The sequence below is a fragment of the Solanum dulcamara genome, chromosome 10 (assembly GCF_947179165.1).
Source record: "Solanum dulcamara chromosome 10, daSolDulc1.2, whole genome shotgun sequence".
Classification (NCBI taxonomy): Eukaryota; Viridiplantae; Streptophyta; class Magnoliopsida; order Solanales; family Solanaceae; genus Solanum; species Solanum dulcamara.
In genome coordinates, this window is record NC_077246.1 from 22397437 (window position 1) to 22422501 (window position 25065).

The window sequence follows — 25065 nt, forward strand, 5'->3', positions numbered from 1 at the left end:
GATCTTAATAACACGTAAGAAGGGGGGAGAGAGAGAAAAAGAGAAAGAGAAAGCGAGCAAGCCGGAGCTGATAGAGAGAGAATGAAAGAAAGAGAAGATATTGATTTTGTATCTCATCATCTGCATGTCTTTGCATGGCTGATCTGTTTGATGCATTTCTTTATCCAGGACCAAATTTATCAAAATCTATCAGATTAAAATATTATCATGAAGGCTTGGGAGGCAACCGTGAGGAAAACACAAGCAGTAGCGAGGAAACGAGCCAATACAATATTTGGTACGTATGGTCCATCTCACGTTGAGGAAGAGATAATTGATCAAGTAGATGTAGAAGAGGAGAATGAAGGTCACGCGAATGGGGAGGTTTACCATTCGGAGAGGTTCCTCCCCAATGGAGATTACTATAGTGGCTATTGGGTTGATAGTTTCCCCCATGGACATGGCAAATATTGGTGGACTGATGGCTGCATGTATGTAGGTGATTGGTTTAGAGGGAAAAAGATGGGGAAAGGAACATTTAGTTGGCCCTCTGGTGCTATGTATGAGGGGAATTTCAAGAGTGGATACATGGATGGTGAAGGCACATTTATGGGGCCTAATGGTGACTCGTTTAAAGGTTCTTGGGTGATGAATTTGAAACATGGACATGGGGTCAAAGAATACTCCAATGGAGATGTTTATGATGGAGAGTGGAGTCGCGGATTACAACAAGGAAATGGAAAGTATGCATGGAAGAATGGGAATTGTTATGTTGGTGAATGGAAGAATGGTGGGATATGTGGAAAAGGAAAGATGAGTTGGAAAAATGGGAATGTGTATGAAGGGTTTTGGGAAGATGGAGTGCCAAAGGGAAATGGGACATTGAAATGGGAGGATGGCAGCTTTTATGTTGGAAATTGGAATAAAGATCAAAATGAACAAAATGGGACTTTTTATCCATCTGCATCATTGTTAGAAGGTGGAAATCTTGATTGGGATCCTCAACAGGTTTACAATAATGATTTGATGGAATGTAGCATTTGTCCAAATGAGAAGGTTTCAATAATGCCTTCTCAGAAAAAGCTGGCAGTTTGGAGGTCTGCCAAGGCGACAGAAAACAACATTAGGCCAAGGAGGATGTCAGTAGATGGGCGAATAGATGCAGCCCCTGTAGATAGGGAATTTGGTAGAATGCGCTTATCAGACTGTGCAGGAACACCTCCAAGAATTTCTTGTATAGATGATGCCATGGATGGATATATTAGAGGGAGCCCTATTAGACATCCCAAGGCAGAAAAAAGGCAAGGAGAGACTATATCCAAAGGGCATAAGAATTATGACCTTATGCTCAATTTGCAGTTGGGAATCAGGTATACTTTTTTTTTTTATTCAGAAATATTTGTTTGTGTTGGTCATCTCAAGATAATACTTGTTATATTTGCTTCTGATGCGAAATTAGGCATTCAGTAGGAAGGCCAGGACCAGTTCCATCCCTAGATCTCAAGCCTTCAGCATTTGATCCGAAAGAGAAGTACTGGACAAGATTCCCACCTGAAGGATCCAAAAGCACACCTCCCCATCCATCTTGTGAATTCAGATGGAAAGACTATTGCCCAAAAGTTTTCAGGGCTTTAAGGATGTTATTCAAAGTGGATGCAGCTGATTATATGTTGTCTATTTGTGGCAATGACGCCCTCCGCGAGCTATGTTCCCCAGGAAAAAGTGGAAGCTTCTTCTACTTGACAAATGATGATAGATACATGATTAAGACAATGAAGAAGGCAGAAGTCAAAGTGAGATTTAATTTCTCTCTATATATATGTATGCTTAGTACTGAAATTGCCCTGGCATTTTCTAACTTTTCTTGTCCATGGATGGTGCTTAGGTGCTTCTAAGGATGCTCCATGCCTATTTCAGTCATGTTCGCACTTTTGAGAACACCCTAGTGACCAAGTATTTTGGCTTGCATTGTGTTAAGCTAACCGGACCAGCACAGAAAAAGGTAATGTCATGACGCCCTACAAACATTAATGCTAAATGATTATCACTACAACAATATAATTTGTTATATATATATTGTAGGTACGATTTGTTATCATGGGGAATCTCTTCTGCACTGATTATACAATTCATAGACGATTCGACTTGAAAGGATCAACATTTGGCCGGATGACAGATAAGCCAGAATCAGAGATTGATGCAACCACTACTCTAAAAGACCTTGATCTCAACTTTATATTCAGGTTACCAAAGACATGGTTCCAAGAATTCCGAAGGTAAAATCCTTCTCCTTGATTTCCAATATGTAGTGCTAGTTTTTGGTGGAAGAATATTAACAAGTGTTCAAATTTTAGGCAAGTTGATAGGGATTGTGAGCTACTGGAACAAGAGAGAGTGATGGACTACAGCCTTTTAGTTGGTCTTCATTTTAGGGATGCAACAGGAGACCAAACTCCTCCTGGTTGTAGAACACCTACTGGTTGGTGCAAATTGTATCTTTATATAGTTCTTAGAATAGTATGAATAAGTCGTTTGGCAAAGTCAGATCTTTCAATCATTTTAACTGCCTACCCTGCTTGCAGATAATGAAGGATTGGAAGATAGATCAGTTCCTCGTCTTTCTCGGGCTCTTGATCCTTCTGGGTACACTTTTTATCTTCATACAAGTGTGTGTTTTTCTATCTATAAAACTAACATCAATGCATTCATGAAAATGGCAGGTTGGGTGGCGGAAGCTTGGGCTTAAACATGTCAGCACGGGTTGAAAGGACAGAGAGGAAAAATGACTTAGACTTTCAGTTAGTAGGAGAACCAACAGGGGAGTTCTATGATGTAATATTATTTTTTGGAATCATAGACATACTTCAAGACTATGACATTACCAAGAAGCTTGAACATGCATATAAATCTATCCAATGTGATCCCAATTCTATCTCAGCTGTCGATCCAAAGGCATACTCAAGGCGTTTTCGGGATTACATATTCAAAGTTTTTACAGAAGACACCTGATTCTATCAAAATGGCCAAGATGGGTCTTGTTTTGTTATTACATGGTGACAAGCTATATATATACCGATTTGAATGTTTGTTGCAGCTAAACACTAGTACACTTACACTTCGTTTCATTTTATTTTTTATCCTTATGATTTTTTAAGTCTTCTCCTCATAGATACAGATACCATTTGAGATGATAATTGTATAGAAACAGTTGTAAGAGAAATGTAACTGTGTGAGATATGTTATTTTAAGAGTGAATGGGGTTCCCTTTATATTGATACTATAGGTTGAAAGTGCGTGTGGTATAACATTATCTGCAAGTGTGGCGTTTAGCATTTCAATTACTAAAGTAACTAGTTTTTCATCAACATCTCGCCATCCTTTTACCATGCGTTCGAGTTTATACAGGATTAGATGTGTCAAATTAGCACATTGAGCTGACTTTTGGCGGTTAAAATAAACTGACGATTGAGCTAAAATGTAGTCATAAACCTACCCACCTATTCTTACTAATTTTTAATTACTCTTTATATAATTTTTAGTACGTAATTGTAGACATATAAATTTTATTGGATTTAATTCATGTTCATTTGGGTATATCAACCTGTCCATTGATAGTTGGGAGTAACTCCTTGTGTAATTATGCTTTAGCTTCTCCCAATATACGGAGAAGGGGAAGAAAATCAACCTTCTACCAGTGATATTACGGTTAGCGATAGCTTGGCTCATATTTTCTATTATTGATCAGCGGTTGTTCCACATTTTTATACATCATGTGTATATGTTTTTGCTCTCTAAGTGTCTTTTCTGGATAAGCATTTGGCTCTATAAGTTATTTATCCCGGAGAATGAAACACAAGATGAACGACGGAACGTTAAATCAACTCTATCCATAGTTTTTTCGACATTGGTCGTATTAAGAATTGGAACAACGCCTACAGACCATTTCTTTTTCTGCACTTTGGGAATAGCACATGAATAACAAACATTCCTAAAGTCTTAAAAATTGAACAGGGTGAACTATAATCCACTTTTTAATCCAAACCATTTTCAATCCAACCAAACCCGCCTATTTGACTCCCCTACCTAACCATTTCACACCCTATTCATGACTACAAATGTTTTAAAAGCGGATTTCCGACACTGTTGAAATTTCACTTGTAAGAATTTGAAATTCCAATACACTATGCTAGAGATTTTTGTGTTTACCTACAAGTTGACCAATTAAAACACGGCTAAACGTTGAATAACATTAAAATAATGGTTAAATATTCATTAGTGATCCGAAAATGAAGTTTAATTATCAAAAACAATATCAAGAATACTGTAAAGTACAAAAAATTCATTATTGCAACAAATGATGTAACGAGAGAATAAAGATTAGTTCCATCAAACCATATTAATTGTTGTATTACAAGCAACACGGAATCACATTTTAACCACATACTTTCTTAAAACAAATGATCACTATCTTAAAAAATCATCCTTGCAAATAGTCACAAATTTCACGTCCATAAGTTCTTCATTCTCCATTATTTTTCGACAAAAACCGTGCTTATGTAACACGACGAGTTTGTCCAAAACTTCATGCCCATGCATTTGCAAATTTCTATGGTTTTTAAACCACTGATAAAAAATGTAACTAACAATCAATATCCATCATTACTTTTCTATTGCTAAAGGTTCAAGTGACGACAAGATCATGCTTCTGCATGTTTCCCCTTTATCTTTTCCCCTCAGTAATTATCCACTTGTTGACAAAATACTCGTCCAAACTTCCACTTTCAACCATTCAACACTGATGTTTAAAAATGTTTATAGACTAATTACAGAACCTATAATTTGAACAATCATCTGCTCACGCGCAGAGTAAATGTGTATTAGACACATTGAGACTGACAGTGGCATAATGTTCATATGCAAAAACTTCCTATATTTGCAATAATCCAACTTTCAACTTTCTATTTTACCCCGGCACACTTTTATAGCTATGGAAATCTCATTGCATCGTCAAAACAAAAAGTTCCTAAAGTTTTACTTCTTAATCAAACGCCACCACATGAATTGAAAGGGATGGGGTGCATTTCTGAACCAAAATATGCAAACAAGAGAATGTCACGGGCTCTGTTGACAGAATGTTTATTTTTTCTCCAACGAAATTATAACAGCATGAAGAGAGGTATGTAGTCTGATACTAACTGAAATTTGGATCCTGACATCTCTACTGGTTTTTTAACTGAAGGCGTCTAAAGAATCAAACTAAACACACCTTGGAAATATATAAACTACAGTATAAAGCCAAGTAATTTAGACAGGCAAAAAGGTAAGAAAGAAAATAGGGCACATAGACAATAAATGTTATAGGTATAAACAAATTCTATACAATGAGCTCATCTTCAAGATAATTGTACTCAAATGTGAACTCCTGCTTGATCCGCTGGCACCTGAGCAAAAGTACAAAGATGATCACAAAGTCGTGAAATCAGTTGAAACCACATTCACGTATGCATTTACCATAAATAGAGGAGATACCAAATAAACCAAATCGCCCGGTCCCGTACACAGCATTCGAATACTACATATCTAAAAAGGGACACTAGCCAGGCAAGGTACACTTGAGCTGGGAGATGCATAGCATTTCTCTCCAGGAATATATGGACATTTTTGGGGGGAATAAAGATATTACCTTAGTCTCTCCTTATCCTTTTTCTCCTCAACAGATTAATGAAAAAGGGAAAAGGCATAAATTCCCTCCCGAAGTTGTACCGAAAAGTCAGTTACACACTTAAACTATCATGGCGGCCTATTACATATCTAAACTATCTAAAAGTGAATTTATTACCCCCCCCCCCCTTCAACTGACGTGGCAAAAAAATAAAAAATAAAAAGAAGAGCGCGTCAGAAAAGTAAAAAAAAAAATTAAAAAACAAAATCACCCCACCCTCACATCCTTTCTTCTTCACACCCACCTACCATCTTCTTCTTCACGCCCACCTCCATTTACTCCCCATTTTGAATCTTGATTTTTTTCTTTCAAAACCCATTAAAGTAAAAAAAAAAGATTAAAAAAACAAAACCACCCCACCCCACCCCACGTCCTTTCTTCACACCCACCTACCCTCTTCTTCTTCACACCCACCTCCATTTACTCCCCATTTTGAATCTTGATTTTTTTTCTTTCAAAACTCATTAAGAAGAAGAGGAATTCGTCTCCCTATTTTGGTGGAGAAGACGATTGGGGTTGGGGTTAGGGTTGGGAGGTGGGGTGTCGGATTAGTGGTTAACAATTAATTAGTATAAAATATAGTTAATAAAAGACAAGTTAATTAATAAAGAAAAGAAAAGAAAAAGAATATAAAAAATCGGATGGGTGGTTAATAATTAATTAGGAGTTAATTAGTCTAATTTATAGTTAATAAAAGAAAAGAAAAAAATATAAAAAATCGGATGGGTGGTTAATAATTAATTAGGGGTTAATTAGTATAAAATATAAATAATAAAAAAAAAGTTAATTAATAAAAAAAAGAAAAAATATAAAAAATCGGATGGATGGTTAATAATTAATTAGTATAAAATATAGTTAATAAAAGAAAAGTTAATTAATAAATAAATATATATATATATATAAAAGAAATTATAATTTCTGACATGTCAGCGCCACAGGGCAGCGAGTGTAATACACCACATACTATGAGAGTGGTGTTATACGTTTCAGGGGGGGTAATAAATTCACTTTTAGGTAGTTTAGGTATGTAATAGGTGGTCATGATAGTTTAATTGTGTAACTGACTTTTCCGCACAACTTCAAAGAGAAATTTATGTCTTAAGCAAAACATTATATTTATGTGTCCTTTCCCCCCCCCCTTCCATTCAACCGAAAAGATTTTAAAGTAGTTCGGCAATAGTAGTCATGCATAGAAAAAGACGGACAAATGTTATTTTAGGCACGGGGGAGAAAGTATCACTGTAATCAAGCCCAAATATCCAAGTCTGCCCATTAGCAACAAAGGGAGCCTTAAGCCGATCAATTTGATTGTCCGAACCAACTTTGACGGAATAAACCCAACGATAGCCAACAATATATTTACCTAAAGAAAGAGGAACAAGCTCCCAACAAGTAGCACTCGCATTTAAAGCATACATCTCATCAACATAGTTTGTCGCCTCGCATCCTAGATATGAGAAAGTGCTTCACTTGTACACTTAGGGGTTGTTTGGTTGGGAACAAGTTATCCCAGGATTAATTATCCTGGGATTAGCTATCATGGGATAAGTTATCCCACCATATATATGGGATAACTTATCCCATCACTATGGTTTAAATGGTGGGATAAGTTATCCCAAACTTGGCAACCAAACAAGACACCAAAATTTTATCTCAGGACTATTTATGTTTATCCCTCACATCAAACGACTGCTTAAGGATAGAAACATAGGATAGAGATGATACAAAGGCATAATAGGATGATTATAGATGGTGATAACTCAAAAGGTATAAAGGGGGTTAGTATTACGAGTAGATTGTATGTCTTTTCGAAGTGCAATCGGTTGACTAGGAGGAGACAAGTCCGCAATAGTTGCAGGGTCCAATGAGGACATGAATCATTTGGATTTGATATTGGACGTGGGAGACAACGATAAGCCAGGAGTGATGGCACTGTGGCAAGAGATGTGGGAGTAACTGTAGATTCCTCATAGTATAGGTAAGACCTTAGAGATATCAAGATAGCCAGAAGATGTAAAGTAAGGTTGACACTCAAAAATGTGAAATCGCTGCACAAGGTTCAGACAGATTAGGTGACTAGCAACGATACCCCTTTTAAACTCAAGAATAACAAAGAAAGACACATTTGAGAGAATGGGGGTTAATTTATCTTTCCCAAGAAGTTATGAACAAAACATGTGCTCCCAAGGACTCGAGGAGGCTGAGAGTATAGAGGTGACTGAGGAAACAATATTGATTAAGAAATACGATTTTGAATGGAAGATGACGGCATCCAAATAACTATATACCAAGACGTGAGAACTGCATCACGGAAGAAAAAAAACAGAACATGGGACTGAATGAGAAGAGTGTGAGCAGTCTCAATGTGGTGCCTATTATTCCTCTCTGCTACCCCCATTCACCCATTCTAGTGAATAATTCTGTGGTCAATCATAAATTATTGAACGGGGGAGGATAAGTATGAAAAGTACGAAAAGAAAAATCAAATTGATTTTGTATTTCAGCACATAAGCTCTTGAATATAGAAAACAACTCAAAACGATCCTAAGGTTAAACTAAGCTCTTGAATATAGAAAACAACTCAAAAAACAATCCTAAGGTTAAACTAACTCTACTAGGTCCCCAAATAATAGAATAAACAAATGAAAATTAGATTCTACACGACTCTCAGAACTTTGTAGAAAGGTAGTGCGAGTGTGTTTTCCATGTTGACACGACTCACAATCTAATGTTGACAGACTAGACAAACTAGGCATCATCTTTTGTAGCTAAAATAAACTTGGATGTCCTAAAATTGTGAAATAAGTTCGGAGGATCTGTAACTGCACATGAAGCGGAATTTAGAAGAGGTAATATAGTAGAGGCCTTGTGATTCAAGTCTTATGCTCGTCATCTGTCCTCTACTACGATCCTACATAACAAAAGAATCATCAAGAAATATTATGGCACAAATTTAGGACATGAGTCAAATGACTAACAGACGCAAGATTAAAAGGACAATCAGGGACATAAAATATAGAGTTTAGAGTGACATATGATAGGGGATTAGCTTGTCCAACTTCTTTTGTGTTTGTTTGAATCCATTGGCTAGAGTAACAGAGGGAAGAGACTGAAAAAACAATATTTGACGAAATTGATATATCGCCAGAAATATGATTAAAAACATCCCAGTCCACAACCCACGGTCCAAGGGTATTAGACTATAGAAGACAAGCCAAAGAATCACCAGAAACAGAAGTATCAGGCTGAGCAAGGAAACTTGTAGAGACGTTTTCTTACTTGCTTGATACAAAGGAACACATTATATTCCCTTTCGCACAAATATACCAGTTGATTACCTTTAGTGTTAGTCTGAGCAACATGACCGTTCTTGGGTGGTCGATCATGTAGAGAATACCATACTTCACGAGCGTGTCCAAACCTATTACAATAACTACACTTGGCCGAGATCTTCCAATGACCTCCTATCGACTCTCTATAGATTGGGATATTCGATTTTCTGATCCTTTCGTTAAGGATTCTGAAGATATTGTAAGATTTGAATTTTCAACTCCCATATTTTTGGAGGCAAAACTATCAAACCCATAAAACATAATCACAAACTACAATGGAGAAGATCTGAAATTTGTCTTGAAAGTTGCCTGAAATCTGACTAAATGGTCTGAATCTGACAACAAAACAAAAGAATCGAGAAATAAGATCAGATCAATAAATCTGGTTGTTGAAACTATTAGAAATTGGCTGGGCTTAGGCCGGAATCACCACACAAGTACAAAGAACCAAAAGGCAGAGACTGAAGTTGCTGGAAAACTCGCCGAAAAAGGTGATAGGAAATTGTAAAAAACTATGGATGGGGTCAAAATCACTGGATGTCTACTGTAGAAGAAGAATCCAGCTTGAAAACACATCTAAAAACACAGACCTCTCCGTAACAGTCACCGAAATCTGTAAATAATCGTCGGAATGTGGTGGAATCTGGATGGGTACCCTCGGAATCAAATAGCAAACACCACTGGAAAGGAAAATTTGTCGAAAACTGGCCGGACCTGGAAAGGAAAATTTGTCCAAAGTTGGCCGGAATACCTCGCACCGGTGTATGAACTCACGCATCTGCCAGAACCCTACTGTCTGCCGTCGCATGAGGTGTCTGCTGCCGGATAACTTGACTAGAGTTTGGTCGCCGGAGCTGGCTGAATCCAATGGTATAGTTGATTTTTGCACAATACTCACCGAAAGAGGCATGACGCAAATCAGCTATGATACCATGTGAGAAATAAAGACTCGGAAAACATTATTACGATGCATTGACTACATTATTACACTAAGATCTATTTATAGACACTACATTACAATCCTTTTCCACATAGGAGGCTATAAACAATCCTATTCCTATTCTTAATCTAAGAAGGATAAAAGAAGTGATCATTTCTAGAACAGTTGATGGATGCAAGTGACAAGGAGCAGAAAAGAATAATGGTTGACCAAAAAGGAGAAAAACTATAAGCCTTAATAGAACTCCATGAATCAGGAATGTCTTTACAATGGGAGTTCCAAAAAATGATCTTATTATAAAGATAAAATGATCTTATTATAAAGATACAGCCTTGTTTTAGAATGGTGTCCCCAAAAATAAAATAAAAGAATGCATCAAAGATGCAAGAAACCAAACACCAGAAACTTATATAAACTTCCTGGATAAAAGATCATCTGGATTGTTGCAACTAAGAAGAGGGAGGACCCAAATATATGGGGAAAAACGTGTAGAAGAAGAAACTGGAGATCAACTATCAGGCAGGGAACTAAGGATCAGGCTTGAGAAAGAGGTGGAATAAAACAGCACTTTTAAGTCTAAGATGGCAAAATGTATCCATGCTTGAAAGTCTCCCAAGTTCATTTTATTTCAATCTATTCCCCTTCAAGAATCAAACGAGCAAAAGACCGTCTGTTCCAATTTAAGCTTTCTTCCCTCCATTTCTTTTACTTAGTAATCAAATGGATAATTTAACATCATCTTACATCCGTTTAAACAACCAAACCAAATATAGACGGTAGCATAGGCTTGTCATTTTTAATTCCCATAAAAGTCAGTCGTTTGAATATCAAAACAGAAGCATTTTGGAATACAGTAATCAAATCGAACAAAGAATTAAATAGTAGCATACCATCCATGTTGTTCATCATTGGCGATGTGGAAATCAAAGTAGACATATGTTCCCTGTTCAAAGTCATCAGTGGCAACAGTTGGCTCCTCATGCCGCTGAAACCATGTGTTATACTTTCTGTGATATCTCCACGACTGTTTCTTCAACTCCTTAGCAGCCAGATACTGCTGATAAGTATTCTGCAGAAGGTAATAAAAGAACAAGATAAATATGATCTTTAAGATTGAAAAAGGTCATCAAAACCACCGGCAATTAAAGTTGCACCTGTTGGTAGTAAAATGCAAAGAACAGAGTGTCAGTGCCATAGTTATCAGCTCCAAGTCTTTCCCAGAAGGCAGGATTATTGACAATGGGAGCCTGTACTTGGGGATAACTTGGAGGGGTAACTGCAGGGTGCCTCTGTAGCAATGGCAAAAGATAAGTTCATATTAATTTAATTATCCAGTAGCACAGTGGATGAAGTATTGAAGTTTACCGGTGTATAGCTCTTTGCACGTTCAGAATCTTTGGGTAGAGGAAGTTTGTAAAAGGCAGATTCAAGCATCTGCAAGTTGTATAATTGGTCATGCATTCCTGCAGAATTTGCAGTGGACGCACTCAGGCTATCACCAATTGCTCCAAGGTCAGCAACACTCCTTCGACCAATAACCCCAAGACTTCCAGATGACTGACTGGATTGCAATGGTTGCCCAGGAGATAGATCTGTATCCCTTGGCCTAGGGGATGCTTCAGCAACAGAGCCAGTGACTCCTCCCTGCATCTAAGAATCTTTTACAAGTGACTAACAGACTACTAATTTGGCCTACAGAAAGAAGAAAAGAGTTTTTTTTTAAAAAGACGGAAATGGGTGCATCAATGTAATAATTTAAATAAAAATCAGTTGAGTCAGTGCTCATTAAAACAACCTCATTAGCATCAAATCCGAGACATACTTCATCCTAGCAATCCTAATTGCTTATCAATCTCAAGTCATTAACCATATCCTTTACCATGCCCACATTGCTTGTTTAATATCAAGCCAAACGCATTGAGGAGAAAAAGGAGAGAGCGAGAGATCAGAATCCTCAACTTCCTATCAATCACTTGAACTACCTATTCTAAATCCTCAATCATATTCCTCCTTTCATTCCCTCAGCCACCCTGAGGAAAGAAGCTTATCTGTTAGGGAACACTCAACCACCTAAATTATACTTTCGGCTTCTAATAATGACCTTCGCAGGATGAAATATCCCTTCACAACCATTCAATTAAAAGATGATGGACCCATGTAGCCAAACCAATTCTACTAAATGTCAATTGGGAGTTCTTGTTGAAAATCCTCAAAGACGTGGGATTTGGTAACAAATGGGTAAACTGGATAAGATTTTGCATTTCTAATGTAAAATTCTCAGTATTGATTAATCTCCAAGGGGGCTTAGACAAGGTTATCCTTTGTCACCTTTTCTATTCTTGATAATCATGGAAGGACTTAATCATATGATTAAGGTCACACAGTTGAATAGTTGGATCAAAGGCTTTGGATCTCAACAAAATGCCATTGAAGGAATGGAAATATCTGATCTTTTGTATGCCAATGACTCTCAAGTATTTTGTGAAGCTGATGAGGTACAGATCAGATATCTCAGAGCCATCCTAACTATTTTTGAAGCTTTATCAGGTTTACATGTTAACTGGCAAAAAAGCTTTCTTCATCCGGTCAATGATGTTCCAAATTTGTAATATCTAGCAGGTAACCTTGGCTGTCAGGTGGGAGCTCTTCCTACAATTTATTTGGAGATGCCTTTGGGGGCTAAAAATTATTCTATAGAAATCTGGAATGAGGTTATAGAGAGGTGTGACAAAAATTGTCAAGGTGGAAATCCCAATATCTTTCCCAAGGTGGAGATTGACTCTCATTAATTCAGTTTTAGATGCTCTTCCTACTTGCATACTGTCTATCTTTCCATTACTCAAAAGGAGTCAAAAAAATTGACAGATTGAGAAGAGACTTTCTTTGGCAAGGCTACAAAGAGAAGAAAAGCAGTAATCTAGTTAAATGGGAGGCTATAACCTTGAGCAAGAAATATGGCGGTTTGGGGATAAAGAACCTGACTCTGCATAATAGAAGTCTGCTACAAAATGGCATTGGAGGTTCAATAATGAGGACAGTGCACTTTGGAGGAAATTCATATCACAGAAATATGGAAATGTTGAACCAGTGGACCACAAATGATGTTAATAGTCCCTATGGTAGCAGTGTGTGGAGAACTATCAAAAACCAATGGCAAGACTACTGGGAAAACGTGGAGATTATTGTGGGAGATGGAAGAAAACTGATTTTTGGCTGATTCCTAGATTGGGCAGAGCAATCTGAAGTCTATGTTTCTAATTCTTTATTTTAATGTCTCCACAAACATGACATGATCAACCAAAGGTGGAGTCAACAAGGGTGGAATCTAATCTTTAGAAGAGCTATTAATGACTAGGAAGTAGAGAGTTTCGTCACACTGCTTCAAATATTGGGAACTTTAGGTGGATGCACTGAATCTACAGACAGACTCAGATGGAAACTAAACAGTAAAGGGGCCTTCTCAGTAAAGTCAGTGTATTGGCAGTTGAATCAAAGAGGTCCTGTAGAGGAGAATTGACCTTACAAACAAGTCTGGAAAGTCAATATTCCTATAAAGGTGTCATTCTCTTTCTGGTTCGTGATTAGGAAAGCTTGCCTAATTCAAGATAAGCTACAAAGAACTGGTCTTCAGATTTGTTCAAAATGTCTTTTGTATGACCAAGAGGGTGAAAACAATGAACAACTTTTTTTTTTGAGAATGGTAACTTGATTACTAAAGAAAAGCCACTAGGATAGTGCCAAAACCATAAACACAGAGAGAAAGGACAGCAGATCCAACTATGAAATCCTAACGGTTACAGAGCACCCATCAGATCTACTTAGGATACTGCCTCCTCTACAAAACATTCTCTACACCAAAAATGAAAAAGAAGAAAGCACCTCATCTTAAAATTCTGTAAAGAGCTACTTCTTCCTTCAAAAATTCTTAAATTTCTTTCTTTCCCAACTGTCTACCATATACAAGCAGGAACCAATCTCCACCATTTCTTCTATCTGACAACACCCCCATTGCAATTCCAACTCTTTAACAGGTCACTAATGTTGGAAGGCATATACCATTGGAGGCCCACAATGTTAAGAAAAAGTTGCCACAGAAGACTAGTAACAGAACAATGAAGAAACAGATGGCTATTAGTTTCTAAACCACAAAAAGGACATCTAGAGCATAATTGGAATCCCCTTCTCCTTAGATTCTCTTGATACAGGAAGCTTCTCTTGCTACTAACCAAGAAAAGCACAACTTTTGTATGAACAATTATTCCTACATTGCAGGACAACTAGCATCTGTGGCACATGTTCTTTTGTATTTTGGAAATAACTTTGAGTAATACCTAGTTCTACTTTGGCACTGCTGAACAATTGGAGTATTGGGAATAGAGGTGGGAAGGAGGACTGGTGGAAGATCATTCCTTCTTGAATTCGGTGGACAGTGTGGAAAGAAAAGAATGGTAGACATTTTGAAGTCACTAGCAGTTCTATCCAGAAAATTAGGATGAATTGTCTTTAGCTTGTTCTTTTTTTGGTTTGAACGGAATAGTAGGAGAGCTAGTAGATTGAATTGGCAATATATAATTGTATAGGGTTCTGGGCAGGGGTTTAAGCACCCTTTCGATGCTTGTAAAGTTTCCAACTTAGCATCTTTTTTCTGGGGTGGTTAAGATTTTACTAAATACAATCTTTACTTTTCATCTTCTTTTTCTCTTTTCATTACCCAAAGCTTCAAAACTTGTTCTTTCATGGTAAATTTCATTTTCTTCTTCAATTTTTTGAACTTGTCATCAATAAATAGAAATACAATCCCCTTAGATGAATATCATCCTTTAGTAGGTTATATGAGGTCTTCTGTTGTGGCACCCCCCACCCCCTTTATTCCGAACATGTTCAATTTATGTGTACATATACCTTTCTTGTAGGCCAATTAATTTAATTTATTATGTAGGTTCTTTGGATGTGGCTCAGTTTTATATTTTTGTGTTTGCAAATTGTTTTCTTATGACAAGCTGCAAGCAGCTGATAGCTACGGTTTCTGTTATATTTCTGATTTTTTGTTCATTTATTAGTGCTTGAATGTAAATGCTGCCAATCTTTAAGGAAAACAAAATGAAATCCATCACGAAAGAACAAACTTTGAAGCTTTGGGTATTGAAACGAGAGGAAGAAGATGAAAAGAAAAGAAAATAGGCCGGGTAGGGTTAAACTGGTGGGTTTCTAAAAAAAATGATATATAAAATTGAGGACGGGTCATTTGATTCTGAGCTTAACAGTGTCCCACCATTAAAATTAAGGGCAAATTTGTGTCAAAGTATAATGAGAGGGGTATAGAACTGAAAGTATGACGGGAGGGGTAATTCAACCAAAAGTATGAGGAGGGGTATATTTGAACTATTTCTAATAGCATAGGGGTATATTTGACCCTTTTCCAATTAATATATCAGACAACCACATTTTCTCATGTAAAGCGAATAATAAGCCTCTAAGATATGTTATTGTGAATCACTGATAACAAATTATTTGAAGCGACAATAAAAATACAGTAAGTTGGGAATAAACATGTCATCAACTAATATTAAATATCCATCTTCACTCTATCAACAATCACATGAGATAAAGGTCATCAATTTAACATTGGAAGCCAGATCACTTAAAGATATTCAACTCACTGCGGTATCTAATCCATATGAAGCCTTCATATCATCCTCATTCAAAAGATTTTTCCCAAGCCCAGCGTTTGCAGAAGAATCTGCAGAAGAATCCTCAAGCAAAATCTGTTGTTGCTGCAATTCATCAGCTTTTGAGTGGCCTACATCTGCGACCATTTTATTTATAAAAGCATTTTAAGCATTCATGTATCAAAGAACGTTATACAACTATCTTTTGCTTCAAATTCTAGAGAAGATACAACTTTTTCTTTGATTCTTTTCAGTTGTCCATTAGGTACAGAAGATCGTCATTACAAGTCGAGCTATTTCCCCTTATTAGTAACGTCACTCCAACTACAATTATCAAGAAAATAGACCACTTCGATCATCTCCTCCCTCCACACAGTCCCATTCCTAGGACTCTGCAAATGTTAATCAGTCAATTGATAGTGAAGAAAATACAATCGGCCTCTCCTACTTCATCCAAACTTAACAATGATTCTATTCTCCTAATTGGCAAAGCAAAAGAATTGGACAATGGTGACAAATCAAATACTCCCTCCTATTCAAGTTGTTTGGCCTATTTTGACTTGGCAAGGAGTATAAGAAAATAAAGAAGACTTGGAATCTTGTGGTCTTAAATTAAAGATAGGTCAAATGTACCAAAATGTCCTTTAATCTTATGGTCTTAAACATGTAATGTGGAAAGTTAAAATTAAAAAGCTGCTAAAAAGGGGCAGAGTCATCTTTTCTAAACGGACTAACAAAGGAAGTATGTCAAACAAATTGAAACGGAGGGAGTAGTTAAAGACAAAAGAAGAGAATAGCCTACGAAAAAAATTATGATCTTAATTCATTAACCATCACAAGCAACTAACATTATCTTATTAAAAATAACAATCACAAGTAACTAGCAAATGCAAACCCCAGCATCCCCATCTTCCAAGAAAGGTTCAAGGGTAGTAAACTTTTTAGGTGTTGTTCTACTAAAGTAATCGATCTAACCATCGATTCCCATAATCAAGTTTTGTTTATCACTCCTTATGGACTTCATTTTTATCCATACTTTTTTTACTTTATTTGTCTGCACATGCAAGACAGCCAAGCAAATCCTTTGGAATGTCCATTAAAGGTGATTCAGGGAGAGGATTTCCAACATTAACCATCAAAAAGAGGCACCGAAAACACTCAGCTATAGGATGGCAATCCTTCACTCCAGAGAGGTAGGTTCCATACTAACAAAACCTCTTCTCTCAGAATCCACTCATCTCACTCCAGAAGGGTAGGTTTCATTTATTTACGATGTGAAAGATGGTCATAAATTCTTCCATTATTATCCCTCAACCAATGTGGGATACTTAACACCACGCCAAAGCTGAGGAATGAACATTTAGACCGTGAACAACATAACATGGTGTCCCAGCATTGGATAAACTAAGAATTGAGTTGAGTCTCGCACAGATACTATACCATGATCAAAAAATGGGTCATGGGCCTAACTCAACTCCAAAAGCCAACTAGCTAGCTCATGAGGTGAGAATTTCCCTAAACCACATAAGGAAAGATAACAACCTCATTCTCTCAAATAAGGACACTTTAACAACTTACTGATATCTTTGAAGTTTATATCAGTATCCCGCCTAAAAGACATTTCATTCACTTTAAATTAAATTTCAGCAATTTATTCAACGTGAACATTGGTTTTTTAACATACAAATATGCAAATGCATCGACTTTGACAGATTTTCTAGTATTGATAATACGTAATGATACAACTATTAATATTAATATATCCACTCTTGGAAATTGACAATATAATGAAAATCCAAAGACACTTGTCAAGTCTCTATAAATAAGAACCTTCAGGAAAATCAGATTAGAAGCAATCTTCAAATGTATTCTCCACATTACTATCATCAGCTTACTTCCCTTTCTCCGAGGAACATAATTAAGAGGTTTAAACAAAGAAATATGGTTACTTGATAAACTAATACTAGTGTGTTTCTTATTATCAAGAAGGTAGGGAAAGATAACAGCAAATATCAAATTGGAAGAAAAAAAGAACAAAATAAAGAATTCAAGATGGAAGGCAAATAAAAGAAACAGTAGGTACAAAGATGAACTTTCTGCATGATTTTCATCATCCGAGACAAACCAAAACAACTACTCCCTCCATTTCAAAATAAGTGAATTGTTGAGGCAATGCACACCCATTAAGAAAAAGTTTCGAACATAAATTGAACACCACTTTCCACTATTGCCCTTTTAGTTATTCTCAAACTATTCTTGAAAATATAAATAATTCAAAGTAAAATCATAAATATGAACTATTAACTCTCTTGAAATTATCACCTAAAAATGTAAATGAGGGGCAAAAATGGAAGAAATTCCCAACAACCCTCTTGAATTTTGAACAATTTACTTATTATGAACTATGAAAAAAGGCCTCACAATTCATTTATTTTGAAATGGAGGGAGTACAAGACAAAAGATTACTTATTTAAAACAAAATTTTAAAAAAGATCAATTTCAATTTTATAAATAAGAAAAGGAAATCCTCTTGTTTTTTATACAGAAGCAGGAAACGAATGAAACCAATCGGACATGCCTCGCAAATTAAATTTTGTTTCAACTCAGCCCAGCCCAAACAGGCTCAAAACAGAAGGCAATCATATAACAGAAATTGACGCCAAAAGTTGTGCATTAAAACCTGATTGCTGCTGCAAAGACGCAGATGAGGCAATGTTGTTAATACCAACTGCTTGGACCCCAACTCCCAGTCCAAGTTGAGGAGAGACAGAGGAGCTTTGAGAATTGAACTGAAACAATAGAATCAGGTAAGAGCACATAATCAAACCAAGTGTCCAGCATACAAGTATGGAGGAAACCAATGCAACATGAAATAAAGTGTGATAAGCCCAAAGGCAGAAGCAGATTTTTGAGTTTGTATCGCAAATCACTATATTCCCTTTAAATTCTCAAAAAAAATCATTATATTTCATCTTTTTGCTTAAATGGATTGTTTCCTCCTCTTACGGTACCAGACTAGAAAATTCTTACAGTATTGAAACAATGCAATAACATTGATATTTTCAACTAATGTAGAACCTATGGGATGAAATCTAGAAGAATCCTTATTCTTGTATACAAGGGGTTTGACAGTAACAGTACTTCTGTTTTCAACATTAAAGATTTTGTCATATATAAACAAGTCCACTGAATCTAAAAGCAATACTTACGCCCCAATTGTTTTCACATAATGAAGGTCTGAATCAAAAACCATTAAGTGCATTTGTTTTATTTAGATTTATAGGGGTCTCAATGTATCTGAATCATTCAAATTCTAAACGTAGTCTTTAATATTATTAAAAAGCTATTTAAAGAACTTTAACAAAGACAATCTATCCACAACCACCCTCAGTCACCACATCACAGTATAACTGACATAATCAGCCACAACCACTGCCAACCAGCTACCAGTACCAACCACTTCCACCATCACTGCCAAACACCGCCACCGCGTACCACAACTGACCACTACCATACCAACCACCTCCAGTGCAACCACCAATATCATTGTGAACCACCACAGCCAACCATCTCCCCCACCACTCAACCAGACAAGTATCACCTAACAACAACAACATCATACCCAGTGACAGACAACTATCACCTTACGAGATGATAAATTAATAATTTTAGATATAATATATAAATTATTTTATTTGATTTTATACTTATTATTGTTTTGATAACAATAAACTATAAACATTTAGTTATTGAGAAAACAAACAGTCCTAGTCATTCTGCATTCAAATCCAAACACAGAATCTTACTAATAATATGCATTCAGATACAGCCGTCATTATCTTTAATTAAAACTAACAGCCCTTTAACAAAGAAAAAGTTCACCAAAAGATAATAAGACAAGGGAGTCGACGTCAACAGAAAAGGAGCACAGTGAAAAGGGGTGTGCTAAAAGTTAAGGAAAATATATTATTGAAGTGACAAAATTATGTAATGAAGGTAAACAAGGTAATCCAACTAACTCAAAAGAAACAAATATCATGCACAAACATTAAACAACACCTGTGGCAAAAGTGGATTCTGTTGCTGGGACGAGAACTGCTTAAGGTTTCCACCACTAAATGGAGGTACACCAAGAAGATTACTCTGACCTTGCTGCTGTACTTGCTGAAATCGTTGCAAAAACTTCTCCCTCTGGTCAGGTGCAATTTCAGTTCTACCACGGAATTGGCCCTGAAAGTCCAAGAAACACATTAAAATGGAACGATACCTGTTGAAGCAGTTGAATACATAATAGTCTAGGAAAAAAAGGTAGAAACCTAAGGAAAAGATAAATCGCAGTAACTGCACACACCTGAAAGTGTGTTATCAAAACAAAAAAGGAAACAAAAACTTTAAACACACTTGAGATCATGCCATGACATATTCTTAGAATTCTTAAAGCAGTCCATATATTCAGACAGATTGTCTTCGTGACAGCACCCCACATCAATTTAGGCAAAAAGAATTCTATTTCAACATGGATGAGGTGCTCATAGTTTTAAAATATAACACTCTCCAATTGCATAAGAATAAAGATAGAGAATTAAAGCATTTTTCAACTAGTAAAGCAGATAGCAAGGTAAAGAATAGTTTTAAGGATATGCCAGCATTTAATGACATATTTTTTTGAAATTGAAAAAAAAAAATATGTCATTAAATGCTTATTACTTGAGAGGCTAATTACTTTTATTTTAAACTTGCAGCATGTGATAAGTAAATAAACAGGTACAAATTTAAGTGGTGATCACAGAGCTCGCATAAATGATAAAATGGAAACATACCGCTTCATTTTGATTCTGAAAGGAACTACCAGGCCTCCATTGCATACCAGGACCAACAGAAGGAGAGAAAACTCTACCAGTCATGACTGTAGCATCACCGAGATTTGCCCCATCAGTAACACCAATTCCATCTGTAGCCTTAGCTGTTTGTGACATCATCATTCTGTTAGCCAGAGGGGATACCAAAGGCTGTCCCATGCTGCTACTTCCAAGCCTCTCCTCTGAAACTAAGATATTTCTCTTTGTAACTTCAGAAGCAGGAATAGCTCCTAGACCTCCATTGCCAGTAACTGAACCAGCAGAACCAAGTGCAATACTAGCCACGGGTTGGTTAGATAGAGCACCTCTACTAACACCCCTTAAAGTAGTTTCACTAAGGACAGGGGAAGACTTTCGACCTGGGAAACTTGTCAAATCGTCTTCTTTTACTGCATTTGACATGCTAGTTGGAGATAAAGCAGCAGCAGCAGCACCTGCATGTCCCAAGAAACCACATACAGAAGTTCAGCCAACAAATAAACAAATTAGTTGATGTATCAGAAGCTTTCGAGTTGAAGCATGGTTATTACCCGGGGTTGCATGACTCCCAGCAGGCGTTGTGGGAGCAGAAGTAACAACTGCACTACTTTTAGGAGGTGGGGTCCTAACAACTGTTTCAGAGCTACTGTCCTGTGATGCTGCTTCATCAGCCTGATCCTGAACACTAACAGCTTGCTGTGCTGAAGATGTTACAGCCACCTGGAAAGCAGACCATCAATTAGGTTTCTACATCAGGAAGCAAAGGAACCATGTAAACTTGGAAAGAATGGGCCTTGAACAACTGCCTGCTAATGAAACAAGAAATAAATTGTTTGCGTTAACATCAGAAATGTTGGAAAAGGTGAATATTAGCGCTTTCAAGGACAAGTCAACAGTTGCGTCAAAGAGCTATGGTGAGCAAGGAAAGAGGGCAAGAGATCCTAGAGGAAAATATTTGTGTTGGGGGTTTTAGATGGTCAGTTTGAGAAATTGGCATCATAAGAATAAATATACACATGCTAAACCTCCTCGCAAAACTTTGAGAAGTAGAAGACTGAGTTGCTAACACTCTTCACTTTTGGTGCCGCACCCCCATCAACACGACGTGTGTGTATGGGATCAGAACCAGATCTGGTCAACCGATTTCTGGGTAATTTGACCAAAATCGACAGAAAAAATTAGGACAAAAGCTAAAGGTGAAATGGAAGAAAATGGAACACCTAGCATATGGAAATATCTACCTCAGTCCTTTTCCTTATCTCCTTCTGGAATTCTCCTCTTGATGAAATATATTCTCCTCAGAATACCTTGTGAGTTATCAAAGATAGGGTAAGGACTAAGGTCTGTGTACATCCTACCCTCCTCAGATCCCTGGGTATGTTGTTGTTGTGTAATACTTTGTTAGTTTTCCACATAGTGTCTCATAATAATTTAAATATAAAGCTCTATCTTTAGCTATTTGAATTACTTTTAGCCGAATCTCCACACCCATATCCGTACCTAGATCCATACCCCGAATCTTAAATTTAGATCATGAAGAATTCAACCTCTAAATCCGCACCCTTATAAGACACCCATCCCCGAGTCCGAGCAACTTAGGTAGAAGATGTTATAAACACCAGGAAAGCAAAAAAATAAATTAGTTCTCTATATCGGTAAGGCAAGGTAAGCAAAGGAACCCTACAAACTTGGAAAGAATGGGACTCGAACTTTACTACCAAACCAAGAAAATAATGTGTATTGCGTTAACATGAGAAAGGTGGATAATGGTGTCTTCAAAGATAATTTACCAGTTGTGTAAAGAGCTATGGTGAGAAAGGGAAAGAGGGCTAGAGATCCCAGAGGTAAAGTATTTGTGTATTGGGGGTTTGAATGGTCAGTGAGGAATTGTATTTACCAGTTTCAAAAAAAGAAAATAGTCAATTTGAGGAATTGGCATCATAAGAACCAATATACACATGCAAAACCTCCTCACAAAACTTTTAAAAGTTGACGTTCCTCCCTGCAGGGAAATTGTCTCTTAATACATTACGATACTTAAAACATATCAATTTTTTCATCTGTACTAACCTTGGTGGACAGTTACCTAGTACTTGTTGTTGGTAGAAGGTGTCAGGTATACCGTGGTATTAGTCGAGGTGCACGCAAACTGACCCAAACATCACAGTTATCAAATATATATATACTCTCTCCGTCACATTTTATGTCACAACGGTATTTAAGAAAAAGAGAAGACTTTTGAAACTTGTGATCTAAAACAATCCTTAGATATTTGTATAGTTGTAAATCATTTCATTAAGGGTAATAGGAGAATTCTAAAGTTAGATTGTTTCTAATTATAGTGCGGTGAAATTCTTTTTGGGACAGACTAAAAAGGAAAGGGTGCCACATAAAATGGGACAGAGGGAGTATATATATATTTATCAATTTTCCAAAAAACATGCACTTTTTACTTTAGGTTTCAGTGTCTTCAGCAATGAATTGTAGGACACAGATCTTCATAATATAAAAAGATGACAAAGGCATTATATTTCCTTGAAACGTTTGCATGTTCTCAGACGTATAAAAGGGAGAAACATTTGTTGTTAGACTAGAGAGTCATTTCAACCATAATTAGTAAGATGTAGGATGCATATCGTTCTCTTTTACAAGGTAGTAGGACGAATATCATTAACTGCAATAGTATAAAACAAAGATAAGAAAGCAAAAATCTTCTGTATCTACGCGAGAATATTTGTCTTTAGGCTTCAGTTTATCTTCAACCATGAATGGTTGGAAGGATGTCATCACAATATTAGAAGGACGACAAAGGAGTCACTTCTTTGAAAATGTTTGCGACCCTTCTCATAGTACAAAAGCAATAATATTTAAATCACATAATTTAGGAATCATGAGTTTTTATGATAAGCTAGAAAAGAAATTGAAACTAAAGAACAACCCAACTGAAGGGGATGAAGATCATGTGGAGACGCTAGAGAGAAGACATCGACCATTTCACACTGCATTGTCAAGATGCTACCTAGTTGTGTAAAGTTCTGAGCTGATTAGGCATACAGTGTGCACAATGTGAATGTCAGGAACATAGAAGAACATGCTAAACAGATGGGCCACTAGGAGGAGGAGAGGAAATGCAGGAAATGGAATGTAGATATATTAGCTCTCATATGGGATCTTTGGAAGGAGAGGAACAGGACCTTTTTGGTAAGGAATAGAAAAGCTTTTGAAGGGGTGGAAAATATTTCATACACTTGAGGAATAACTTTCTATTTTTTGCTAATTTAATACCTAAGTTGCTCAGACTCGGGTGTCTTGATACATGTGTGGGTCATGCTGAGCTAGTGTCGGATCCTTCATGATTTGAATTATAACATTCGGGCGTACAGATCTAAATATGGATTAGGCTAAAACTAGAGTTGTAAAATATGCCAAATTTTGATGGGCTATTTGAAAGTCAAAAAATGCACGAATCTTTGAGAGCATGACTGAATATGTAATTATTATTAAGTTCAAATGCATCTCCTATTATTTTTTGGTGTAACATGGCTATGGAAAATGATATAGAGAGGTCGTGATAGACTTCTTGAGTTCATTGCACATTCAGCAATGATGTTCCTGTAAATATCCTTAAAGCACCTTCTAGTTGCATACTTTTTTGTACAAATATCTTTTAACGATAGAAAAACATGTCTAAATTATGATTTAAGCCTAGCTTTTGTTTTGATTTTAGGAATCATTGTATTTTTCTCGAACTTCTCAATCAATTTTGGTCCAAGTATCCAAAGTTGAATGACCATATCCGGTATGGATCCCACATCCATGTCATGTCGACACGGGTGTAGCACCGAAAGTTAATAGTTCGTGCAACTTAGTTTTATACTACTTGTACATGGTATTCTAATCAACAAAATTATTACTTTCTCAAAACGATCCTCCCTTTAGATGAAAGAGATCAAACTTCTAAAAACTTAATATAAAATCTTTGAACAAGAAAGAAAACCCTATAAGAGAAGGTACATCAATTGTTGAGCTTCTGAAAAGTTCAATGCATTAACTAAGATTTGTCCGTCCAAAACACGCTACAAGTTGTACGAATTGATACATCTAACACATTGTAAGTAACTAGTTTTCCAGTAGATAATCGGTGGACCTAGATGATGCAAGAAACTTTCATGAAAAAAACGGACAACATATCTTTTCACAATGGGAAGTGGTTAAGCTGCTTTTCTTTCATGTTGTGTTAGCCTGAAATAAGTTCTTTAACAGATGCATCACTTTCTTTCCAACCCATTCTCATGACAAATAAAATGATTCATCATATTTTGATTAAATGGACAGAAACAGATATAATATGAATTATTTCTGAAAAATCTGTTCTCCGCTTAAGATTCAAAGATTAATAGAAGAATTTATTTATTTTTGAAAATTTCAAAGACTAATAGAAGAACTGCACTCATAATCCCCCAATTATATTGGAAAATTTTCCAAAGGACATCCATTGCCCTAAGCATCTAACGAAATAAAACTTCCAAGAAGTGAACGACAAAATTGGAACAAATGCAGAAGAGGAAAATCAATTCAAAAATGC

At 36.5% G+C, this 25065-nt stretch overlaps 2 protein-coding genes across 6 annotated transcripts in view; one reads left to right on the forward strand and one right to left on the reverse strand.

Annotated features, from left to right (window-relative positions):
- Positions 1-207: 207 nt before the first annotated feature.
- On the forward strand, positions 208-2988 carry LOC129871196 (phosphatidylinositol 4-phosphate 5-kinase 4-like). 3 transcript variants are annotated; one of them, XM_055946078.1, is made up of 7 exons: positions 208-1349; positions 1439-1772; positions 1865-1981; positions 2062-2255; positions 2334-2458; positions 2571-2622; positions 2700-2988. In XM_055946078.1, the coding sequence occupies exons 1-7, from the start codon at positions 208-210 to the stop codon at positions 2986-2988; spliced, it is 2253 nt and encodes a 750-aa protein (XP_055802053.1). The 3 variants fall into 3 exon arrangements, with proteins under 3 accessions (XP_055802053.1, XP_055802052.1, XP_055802054.1); XM_055946077.1 differs by having other exon boundaries at positions 2571-2612; positions 2675-2988; XM_055946079.1 differs by lacking the exon at positions 2571-2622 and having other exon boundaries at positions 2334-2471.
- Positions 2989-5091: 2103 nt separating this feature from the next.
- The window catches only part of LOC129870028 (general negative regulator of transcription subunit 3), a 37291-nt gene continuing 17317 nt past the window's right edge, over positions 5092-25065 (reverse strand). For 2 of the 3 annotated variants that reach the window (XM_055944601.1, XM_055944599.1), the window contains 9 exons: positions 21032-21200; positions 20463-20935; positions 19702-19872; positions 18323-18431; positions 15634-15779; positions 11339-11623; positions 11128-11262; positions 10864-11042; positions 5092-5420 (listed from right to left, as the gene is read on the reverse strand). In XM_055944601.1, the coding sequence (XP_055800576.1) occupies positions 5354-5420; positions 10864-11042; positions 11128-11262; positions 11339-11623; positions 15634-15779; positions 18323-18431; positions 19702-19872; positions 20463-20935; positions 21032-21200 (1734 nt within the window). In that variant the 3' untranslated portion in view covers positions 5092-5353. The remainder of the gene's footprint in view (positions 5421-10863; positions 11043-11127; positions 11263-11338; positions 11624-15633; positions 15780-18322; positions 18432-19701; positions 19873-20462; positions 20936-21031; positions 21201-25065) is intronic. The other variant, XM_055944600.1, reaches the window with a different exon arrangement.

What these genes read in the sequence shown, in the direction of transcription:
- LOC129871196 (XM_055946077.1), top strand. Translation starts at nt 208, where the DNA reads ATGAAGGCTTGGGAGGCAACCGTGAGGAAAACACAAGCAGTAGCGAGG. An exon ending in AATTTGCAGTTGGGAATCAG is followed by an intron (nt 1,350 to 1,438) that starts GTATACTTTTTT and finishes ATGCGAAATTAG; the next exon opens with GCATTCAGTAGGAAGGCCAG. An exon ending in TCGTCTTTCTCGGGCTCTTG is followed by an intron (nt 2,613 to 2,674) that starts ATCCTTCTGGGT and finishes TATAAAACTAAC; the next exon opens with ATCAATGCATTCATGAAAAT.